General features: G+C 39.9%; 1 protein-coding gene across 1 annotated transcript; it reads right to left on the bottom strand.

Moving 5' to 3' along the window:
* Positions 1-212: 212 nt before the first annotated feature.
* On the bottom strand, positions 213-7014 carry fgfr1op2 (FGFR1 oncogene partner 2). Its single transcript, XM_027163872.2, has 6 exons — positions 6854-7014; positions 6457-6593; positions 2703-2820; positions 2394-2536; positions 1747-1860; positions 213-874 (listed from the first exon to the last, which is right to left on the bottom strand). Exons 2-6 carry the CDS (start codon positions 6589-6591, stop codon positions 728-730), a joined length of 657 nt encoding a protein of 218 aa, XP_027019673.1. The 5' UTR covers positions 6592-6593; positions 6854-7014; the 3' UTR covers positions 213-727.
* Between the last annotated feature and the right edge of the window lie 3728 nt (positions 7015-10742).

Genomic DNA, 10742 nt, shown 5'->3' on the forward strand with positions numbered 1-10742 from the left:
TTCCCCACACTGTCCCATATCTAACCAGCATGTGTGTCTGTTTCCCAAAGATAAAGTGTAGAGTCCTGCTGAAAGAACAGTGCCGCTTTCAATCTAATCCTCCCTCATGTGCCTCGGGATGCTGCCGAGTTTGAGTAAATCTCACTGATCGGTCGAAATCCTAAACATACAAAAGTCTGTTACGTAATAAGAGATTAAAAGGAAAGGTCGGCTGTGTATAAATGCCCTTTTTATTCTTTTCAATAAATCCATCTCTTTTACACTCAACAAATCAAAGCACCATGTCTCAAAGGCAGCCCTAAAAACAAGCCAAACAAACAGACTTTAAAATGAATTCAAATGTGAATCATCGTACGTCACGTGTAGCCATCAACTGCACATATATTTACAGCGCTTAGACAAAGCATCAGTCCATCCCGTAACAGCCGTGGTGAGTGTCCGTTATTTACACTGGGGAAATGATTATGTACATTCATTTTATAACTCTCCGACAGCAGCATCGTTAACGGCATCCTCACACAAGTTTTACAGCAGTTCTACATGCAGCGATGATGCCTGACATCTGTGTGGCTATGAAATGAACTGAGCAGGATTTCGGAGACGTACGGGAACGGGTCGTGATGCGAGTCTCTTCTTTGCAGAGGAGATTCAGACAGTGTTGTTCTCTTCAGTGTGTGTGTTTTGTAATCGGTGTTAGGAAAAGTCTGTTCAGGGAAGCAAAACCACTCTAACTCTTCCTCAAACTCAGGTCACTGCTGGTCACGAGTGGAGACAGGGAGGTGCTGTCAGACACGTCATCTCGCTCTTCTCTCCTCAGCACCAGGAACGCCTCTCGACTAATCCCCAACAACTCCCTTAGGCCTCTGTTCTCCAGCTGCACACAGAGAAACAAAGATCATAGGGATTATAGGGATCTGTTAGGACTCTGATGATTAACACTTCACTGTCTAATCACCTTGCAGTTCTGCTTCACCCTGCTTCATTCTGCCACATCTTTTCTACCAGTTATAATGTATATAATTGTAATATGTAATATGTATATAACTAAATTCTTTGCTTACCCTAATTTACCTCCATTTATGTACGTTATCTGTACATCATATTTTAGGTATTGTTTGTACAAAAAGTTTATTATGTAAAGTTTTGATTTCTGTGTCTTTTAAATGAATTATATTATTTTATGAGTGAAAATGTGCTTTCTTTCTTGCTTCATCTTAGCTTTGTTCTTTGTTGAAGAACCTGACTGTACTAGCTACAAACATGTTCAAGACACCGACTCATCATCCTTCCTTCTGAGCATATTTCTCTTCGTAATGTACTGTATATCTTTGTAGACATTGAACGAGGGAGCATATATAAGAGTAAAATATGAAATCATGGTTATGAACACAGTTATGAGATGAACAAAGATGCCAGAGTTGGAATTAAAAAAAAAATCTGGGATGTGATCTGGAATCTTAAAAACTCAGTAAACTTCAATCACACGATTCGTGGAATCGTGTCGGCTTAGAGTTAGAATTTTCCGCTTTGTTGTGTTATACCTAATTAAATCTCGCTTGTAGCTACATAGAAAAAGAATTTTTGTTGGCTGCTTAATAGTGTGACCGCATACTTAACCAGTTTTATGGTGTTGTGTAATATATTCAGTTCAATCTTATTTGTATAGCGCTTTTAACAAAAGCAGCTAAACTGGACTATAAAAAGTATGTGTGTGAGATACATAATGCAGATGTATAGAAGTGCAACCTCCAGCTGTTTGATCCGCTCCTCGTCTTCACAAGCACGGCCTTCGTCTACTTCAATGGCCTTCTTCATTACTGTGGCCATCTCGTTTATCTTGTCTATGTGTGCCTGCATCTCCTACACACACACACACAACACTTTGATGTCTACTTTACAGCCAAAAGCATGTGCACCCATGTCCATCACACCCATATGTGCTTGTTGAAGATTTCATTCCAGATTAATTTCACCCGTGTTTTATATAATATACTCCACTTTTTTTTAAAAGGCTTTCACTAGATTTTGTGATCATTTAGCTACAAGAGCATGAGTGAAATCAGACAGTGATGTTGTAAAAGTGAGGAGGGATGGGGTTCAGTCTGTGTTCCGCGGGGTTAAGTCCAACAACTCCAATAAACAATAAACTCCACACCGTTCAGTCTTCATGAAGTTCAGGGGCATTGTCATGCTGGAACAGGGTTCGAGTCTCAGTTGCGATGAAGGGGAATTGTAAAGCTACAGCATGCGGAGACATTCTGGACGACGGTGTGTGTCTGACTTTGTGGTAACAGTTTGGGGAAGAACAACATATGGGTGTGATGGACAGATGTGCACATACCTTTGGCCAAATAGTGTGTGTGTGTGTAAAAGAATGTGGTTAGAGTACTTACGTTAGTGTGCTGCTCTCTGAGCTGTGAGACAATCGTGGGGTCGTCTCTCTTGCTAGCCATGAGGAGGCGGAACACCTGCTCTCGGTACTTACTCATGATTAGTTCCAGTGCAGACTGATGCTCTTCTAAAGATGTACGCAACTCTGAAAACATGTTGAGAAAGTTATGTTCTGGTACAAGGCTTTAAATCTAAACAATGCCAGGTTTGTTTTAAGTAGACACGCAATCTTTGTATGCAGATAATCTATTATACATGAGCTCAGCTCCATAGACATAAGATATCTCTCACACACACAAGCACGCACACACCTTTGTTCTCCTGCTGCAACTCTCGTATTTGACGATTCTCCTGCTGAATGCCCATTACCAGAGTGGATCGTGGACGATGCCTCGCCACCTGGTTAAGTGCCTCGATCTCTTCCTGATACTAAAGGGCACACGGCAAACATAAATAAACTGGATAAATGAACGATCGACATGTAATAACAACAAGAAAAGTGACTGGTGCTTGAGGAGGTGAGAAACAACAATAGACAGAAGATGTGCTTGGTTATTCAGGTGTGTGAGGGAGGGGGAGGGGGGATGTCATGACCTGCATTTGGAAGGAGTAGAGATAAGAAGATTTCACCAAGCTTCTGTAGACACGAACTACAAAAGCTTATGCTGGCACCACAAATACAGTATTAATAAATAATAAATAACTCCCCACACAGCCATTTATTTCTACACCTCTGGCCACAAAAGTGAGTACACCCCTAAGACAAGTGTGTCTTGCCTACAGTTAAGCATGGTGGTGCGAGTGGCATGGTCTGGGGCTGCATGTGTGCTGCTGGCACTGGAGAGCTACAGTTCATTGAAGGAACCATGAATGCCAAGATGTACTGTGACATACTGAAGCAGAGCCTGATCCCATTCCTTCACAGACTGGGCTGCAGGGCAGTATTCCAACATGATAACGACTCCAAACACACCTCCAAAACTACCACTGCCTTGCTAAAGAAGCTGTGGGTAAAGGTGATGGACTGGAAAAGCAAGTCTCCAGACCTAAACTCTATTGAGTATCTTTGGGGCATACTCAAACGGTTGGTGGAGGAGAACTCCATGAACTCCATGCCCAAGAGGGTTATGGCAGTGCTGGAAAATAATCTTGGCCACAAAAAATATTGACACTTTGGGCCCAAGTTGGACATTTTTACTTTGGGGTGTACTTACTTTTGTGGCCAGCGGTTTAGTCACTACTGGCTGTATGTGGTTATTTTGAAAGAAAGGCAAATGCACACTTTAATACAAGCTGTACACTCACTTTACATTGTAGCACAGTGTCATTTCTTCAGTGTTGTCACATGAAAAGTTAGAATAAAATATTTACAACAATGTGAGGGGTGCACTTACTTCTGTGAGATACTGTATTTTAACAAAAAAAAACAACATCTGTATAATATCATCTGTAATCACTTTGGTTCGTTCGTTATTCAGTGAATATATTTGCTTGCATACTGTAGACTTTAAGCTGATAAAATAAATAATTACCCTGGTACTTCTACTGAAAGTCCTTTAACCACACTTAGTTTGGTTTGATGCTAAAGTATACAGCGGTGGATGAGTAATGACTCATGATCTCACTATTTGGCATCACCTTTTTGAGCTCGTACGTAGTCAAAAGTATGACGACACTTAATCGTCACTTTCATATATGCACGTTGAACATCACATTCCAGCGCCGTCACCTTCAGCTGTTATGATAAACTCAGATCTTCTGGAGAGGATCTCCATCGAATTAAGTTCATCTATTAAATCCTTGGAACAACACAGAGGTTCCCTTTTGGAGCAAATAATGCCAAATGTACATTCTAAATTTTCGTCAAGCCCAAGTCTCTAGCATTGAACACCTTACGTTATTATTATTTTTCACATTTACGATTTATAAATTTATCACTGTATACACCTATATGGTGCATTAACTAAAATGTGGCCGTAATTAAAAGGCAAAGGAAAAATTGCTTAAGAGGATGAGGTTCCCCTTTGAGTCTGGTTCCTCTCATGGTTTCTTCCTTCCATTCGAGGGAGTTTTTCCTCCCCACAGTTGCCTGAGTCACCACAGACTTGATCATTGGGGATAAAAACATCTAATATTAATCTTGAATTTTATATTATATTAATCATTGTATTATTCTTTATGATATCCTTTTGTTCTAGCTTTATGTTCTGGAAAGGTGCTTTGAGACGATGTCAATTGTAAAAAGCGCAATACAAATAAATTTGAATTGAAAATTGAATATATATTTAGCACTATGCAAAAGTTTCAGGCAGGTAGGAAAAAATGCTGTAAACAAAGAATGCTTTCAGAAATATAAATAATGAGTGTTTATTTCTGTCAATTTACAAAATGCAAAGTGAGCAAACAAAAGAAAAATCTAAATCAAATCAATATTTGGTGTTACTGCATTTTGCCTTCAACCCAGCATGAAGCGATGGCACGGCCCCCACAGAGCCCTGATCTCAACATCACCGAGTGTGTCTGGGATTACATGAAGAGACAGAAGGATATGAGAGAGCCTACATCCACAGATCTGTGGTTAGTTCTCCAAGATGTTTGGAACAACCTACCGGCCGAGCTCCTTCAAAAACTGTGTGCAAATGTACCTAGTAGAGTCGCTGCTGTTTTGAAGGCAAAAGGTGGTCACACCAAATATCGATTAGATTCAGATTTCCTAAGTGATGTTATTGTAATGAACTTCAAACCACGTAATATTCCATTGTAGCAACAGTAAACAGTTGGTTAAGCTGCTGTGATAAGTGAATTTCCTCACTGTTGGAGTAAACATGCAGGTAAAATATTATTCACTTAATATAAATGTGACCCATTTATCCATCCATTTTCTGTAGCACTTATCACCAATGTGACAGTAATTCAAAGGCAAAGGAAAATTGTTTAAGAGGGAGTGAGAGCGAGAGATCTCAGATTAAATGGGTAAGCTTTCACCTTCAGGAAGATCATGGCATTAATTTAAAGCTTTGACAATTATAGTTAGTATTAGAGGAGAACCTGAAAAGGGTAACAGGTTGTTAAGTATTAAGGCATGTGGACATAGAGCAATTTATTTATTCATTCATTCATTCATCTTCGGTAACTGATTTATCCTGGTCAGGGTTAAAGTTTAAAGAAGAGACTTTAGGAAGGATCTTAGTCGAGTCTGCCACTTTTCAGCCATTCAGATAAGAGGCTACACGATAGCCAATCAGAAAATAGCACTATTGTATCTGGATAAGATTTAATGCAACAACCAATGAAATAAAAGCATATCCTGGAATTGTTCACCATCATCCTCGTTCACCCACAGAGAAAATCACTGGAGCTGCGAGCAGTCATGATCTCCTGTTGTAATGTTACAACAAATTCACCACTTGTTTGACACAAACGGTGACATTTTGACTGCTGCTGGAGAACCTTTCCCAGATAATCAGCATCAGTTTTTCATGAGTGTCTGTAACTTAGCCAACAATTTTACAGCCTGTTCGCTGACAACACCTGCTCAGAACAAGTAGTCTAGGCCAGTGTTTCTCAAACTGGGGGCCCTGAGATGGTGCCAGTGGGCCCCGGTTCACTGACAACACAAGCTCAGAACAAGTAGTCTTGGTTTTAGTGCTTCTACATTCTAACGCTGATGCCCAGAGGGTATTTTCGATGGTCGGTTTGAACAAAACTTCAACACGAAACAGCTTGTCTCTGGACAGGACATTGTCCTCAATCACGACCCTAAAAATGGCTGGGATTAGTTCGAACCGTTTTAAACGGCAGCCAACATTACAAATGATAAAGAAGTCCGAAAGGTACCAAACACTTACAATAAACAACACCAGTCACAAACACTTTGTATTTGGTAAAATTGTGTTCAGTGATCCTTACCAAAACACAACACCACCCCTATTGCTGTGTTTGGGTGAGGGGGGTTGGATGGAGATGTCACTCTTGTCTGTCTTTAAAACTTCTAACTTCTTTATAACCGTCTAAGACGTTATACTGTGTTCAGGATGTGTTTATGGTGATGTCGATAGTGTGTACCTGCTTCATGGCCTCTACACGTTTGTTCAGTACAGTGGTTTGCTCGATCAGGATCTCAGCGGCGTTGTCATGATCTCTCAGCCGCTCCACCAGAGACCTGGCGTCTGTCAGCACCTTCTCCAGCGAGCAGCTCATCTCTAATCGTACACAGAACCACAACACGACATCGTAACACAGCTAAAATGATTAAAACAACTCATAGACTAAAAAGTGTACCATCCTCGCTGTCTTGTCAGCGGGTTTACGTTTGAAAACAGATCATATCAGTTAGCTAGTTATGACTAGCTCCGAAGCTATATGCTAAAAATAAACACGATGCTAGGATAAACACGACGCTGTCATTTCCTAAGGGTATATTATAACACGTTAGAATTGCCGGGGTATATGAAACGCTTACTTTAAACGCAAATAAGTCAGCCCAAAACGCTAGCTTGGTCGAATAAGTTTACACTTCCTGTTCCGATTTAGTAAACGTTGTGAAGCTGTTAATTGTGGGTAACGTAGGAACTACAATATGTGTAGTTCCTACGTGTCGCTTCAGATGAGCTCCACATGAGGGAGGCAGTGTGTAAACAAGACTCAAACGTGTAGCATGCTAACTGATCATGAGTCATGTGCATTTTCTTCCAAAAACAAAACAAAACAAAACAAAACAAAACATCTGAATCACTGAATGTGTGTGATCAAAAGTAAATACTTGTATAAAACAGTATTATTCACATTTCAAGTCTATTTTCATAGCTCTTTTTACTATTGACATCGTCTCAAAGCGGCTTTGCGGAACATAAACACAGAACAAAAGGTTATTATAAAGAACGATAGAATACAAAATTCAAGATTAATGTTAGATGTATTTAAACGTGTTTGTATTTATCCCCAATGAGCGAGTCTGAGGTAAATCAGGCGGTTGTGACAAGGAAAAACCGGACTCAAAGGGGAACCTCATCCTCATTTGGGTGACACTGGAGGGTGTGATTATAAATATACAGTCTGATAAATGTTGTACTGATGCAAAATACCACATGGAGTTGGCATCTCCTCTTTAGTGTCGCAGAGTCCAACTGGAGCTGGTAGATCTATAGATGCCTCAGGATCCTCACAGAGTCGGCCTTATCTCAGTGAGGGTCCAAAAGTTTCATCGCACGGAAGACAATCGAAGCTGGTACAATTTCTGGATGGCTCAGGATGGGTAGAAAGAGAGAAGTAGTGGAGAGGGATTAACGTAGCTGCTGTTCATAATATTAGCAAGCACTAGATGATAATGTGCATTTGGTCAGATGTACAGTATTACAGCACAATGTTATTGGATGTACTGTGGGTACGCCTGACTAAAGAGATGAGTTTTTAATCTACATTTAAACTGGGAAAGTGTGTCTGTATAAACCACTGAAAGGTAACCACTGACTTTTCTGTTTAATGTTGATGGTGAGATCAGAAGTGTCGATTTGACATCACTTTATTTCCCAATTGTATAATATCAGCTGTTCATTCATTCATTCATTTTCTACCGCTTATCTGAACTTCTCAGGTCACGGGGAGACTGTGCCTATCTCAGGCGTCATCAGGCATCAAGGCAGGATACACCCTGGACGGAGTGCCAACCCATCGCAGGGCACACACACTCTCTCATTCACTCACACAATCACACACTACGGACAATTTTCCAGAGATGCCAATCAACCTACCATGCATGTCTTTGGACCGGGGGAGGAAACCGGAGTACCCGGAGGAAACCCCCGAGGCATGAGGCACACAGGGCAGAGATGGGAACCGAACCCTCAACCCTGGAGGTGTGAGGCAAACGAGGCAAACCATGCCCCCCCCCAGCTTTTCAATAAATCAATATGAAATGGTATTAAAGCTAATTCTATAGCTGTGGTACCCCAGGACAAAGGTTATACCAGATATGCCAACTCTGTCCTTATTTTGCTAATATTATGAACAGAAGCTATGTTAATCCCTCTCCACTACTTCTCTCTTTCTACCCATCTCGAGGCATCCAGAAATTGTACCAGCTCTGATCGTCTTCCGTGCGATGAATATTTTGGACCATAACTGAGATGAGGCAGACGCTGTGAAGATCCTGAGGCATCTAGAGATCCACCAGCTCCAGTTAGACTCTGCAATACTAAAGAGGAGATGCCAACTCCATATGGTCTTTTGCATCAATACAACATTTGTTAGACTGTATATTTATAATCACACCCTCCAGTGTCACCCATATGAGGATGAGGTTCCCCTTTGAGTCTGGTTCCTCTTAAGATTTCTTCCTTCCATTCAAGGGAGTTTTTCCTCCCCACAGTCACCTGAGTCACCTCAGACTTGCTCATTGGGTATAAAAACAAACACATTTAAATATATCTAATATTAATCTTGAATTTTGTATTCTAATAATCTTTATATTTTTTTTATAATATCCTTTTCTTCTATGTTTATGTTCTGTAAAGCTGCTTTGAGACGATGTCAATTGTAAAAAGCGTTATACAAATAAATTTTTTATTGAAAATTTAATATATATTTAGCTATATATTGACATCTGGTCATTTACACTTCAAGGAAAATAGGTTCAGTAGCAAAATTCTTAGAGTAACTCTGCATGAACAAACAAATCGGGATAAAAGATGTCAACGAGATTATATATTTAAATCTATCTCTATCTTTTTCTGCCCTCACCACCATCACCACTAAAAGAAATAGACTAAAATGACCAACAAAGATATTTATCCTTTTAATGGTTTCCTAAGTGGTGTTTTTGTAATGAACTTAAAACCATGTAATCTTCCATTGTAGCAACAGTAAACAGTTGGTTGAGCTGCTGTGATAAGTGAATTTCCACATTGTGGGATCAATAAAGCTCATCTTATCTAAAAATGATTAAAAAATATAAGATTTCTATAATCCCCACAAAAATTTATTTTTCAAAGAATTGTAAACATGCAGGTAAAATATTATTCACTTAATATAACATGATCCATCCAACCATCCATTTTCTGTAGCAATTATCCCTATACAGTACAGAGTTGTGGGGAACCTGGAGTCTATCTCAAGGGACTTGGGGTGCCAGGACAGGACACCAATTTAGAGAAGCCAGTCAGGAGAAAACTGGAGAACTCAGAAGAAACCCTTAAATCATGGGAGGACATAAAAACTCTGGAAACTCTAGCATTACCCTGGAAATCAGAGGCAAACCTGGTAACCACTAAACAATCAAACCCTCCTACATAATATGACCCCCAATATACTGTATGTGAGTGTGTGTGTGTGTGTGTGTGTGTGTGTGTGTGTGTGTGTGTGTGTGTGTGTGTGTGTGTGTGTGGGTGTGAAGGGTTAACTCTCAGTGCCGGTCCCAAGCCTGGATAAAAATGAGAGAGTCAGCAAGATTATCTGGGATAAAAACCTGTGCCAAATCAAATCTGCAGAGCAGAGGGTCTTCTTTGGTGACCCCAAACAGGGAGCAGCCAAAAGAACAACAATATACAGTGTGTGTGTAAAATACTGTATATTATTTTGTGTTTTTCATTCATTCATTCATTTTCTACCGCTTATCCGGACTTCTCAGGTCACGGGGAGCCTGTGCCTATCTCAGGCATCATCGGGCATCAAGGTAGGATACACCATGGACGGAGTGCCAACCCATCGCAGGGCACACACACACTCTCATTCACTCACACACTACGGACAATTTTTCCAGAGATGCCAGTCAACCTACCATGCATGTTTTTGGACCGAGGAGGATCCCTGGATCCCTGGAGGTGTGAGGCAAATGTGCTAACCACTAAGCCACCATGCCCCCTATTTTGTGTTTTTAATAGTTTTATTTTACTATTTTTTTTATTGCTTGGTTTTTATTTCATTATATAAAAAATAGACATTTCTTATCTGTTGTACATGCAAGTACATCTGAGTTACTAACTTCAATCAAACCCAGAATAAAGTCCAATAAAATGTTATTTATGATGCTTGAATTTTTCCTTTCATTTCACTCTGAACTCGTATGTGGTCTTTCAAATACAGAAAGGCAAATATGAGTCTTTTTATTTTTTAAGTAGAAACTCTAAATTAAGTTTGGTTACATGACTAATGTCCTTGAATAGCTATCCAACCAATGACCAACTCCTCTGTGCTAAATTTTTACACTGCGTGGGTGTATGGTGAGTCATATAGGAGTGTTTTTCCATATTTCTTATATTCCATTTAATAAATCAACAATGACCATCATGACAAACAGTTGTACAGAAATGTAGATATTGATATAGGTTTTTAATAATCTATAATGAGTGAGCCAG

Source organism: Tachysurus fulvidraco, chromosome 10 (genome assembly GCF_022655615.1).
Source record: "Tachysurus fulvidraco isolate hzauxx_2018 chromosome 10, HZAU_PFXX_2.0, whole genome shotgun sequence".
In the NCBI taxonomy this organism is placed as follows: domain Eukaryota; kingdom Metazoa; phylum Chordata; class Actinopteri; order Siluriformes; family Bagridae; genus Tachysurus; species Tachysurus fulvidraco.

What these genes read in the sequence shown, in the direction of transcription:
- fgfr1op2 (XM_027163872.2), bottom strand. Translation starts at nt 6,591, where the DNA reads ATGAGCTGCTCGCTGGAGAAGGTGCTGACAGACGCCAGGTCTCTGGTG. An exon ending in GTTGCAGCAGGAGAACAAAG is followed by an intron (nt 2,537 to 2,702) that starts GTGTGTGCGTGC and finishes ACATGTTTTCAG; the next exon opens with AGTTGCGTACATCTTTAGAA. An exon ending in AGCGGATCAAACAGCTGGAG is followed by an intron (nt 875 to 1,746) that starts GTTGCACTTCTA and finishes CTCTGTGTGCAG; the next exon opens with CTGGAGAACAGAGGCCTAAG.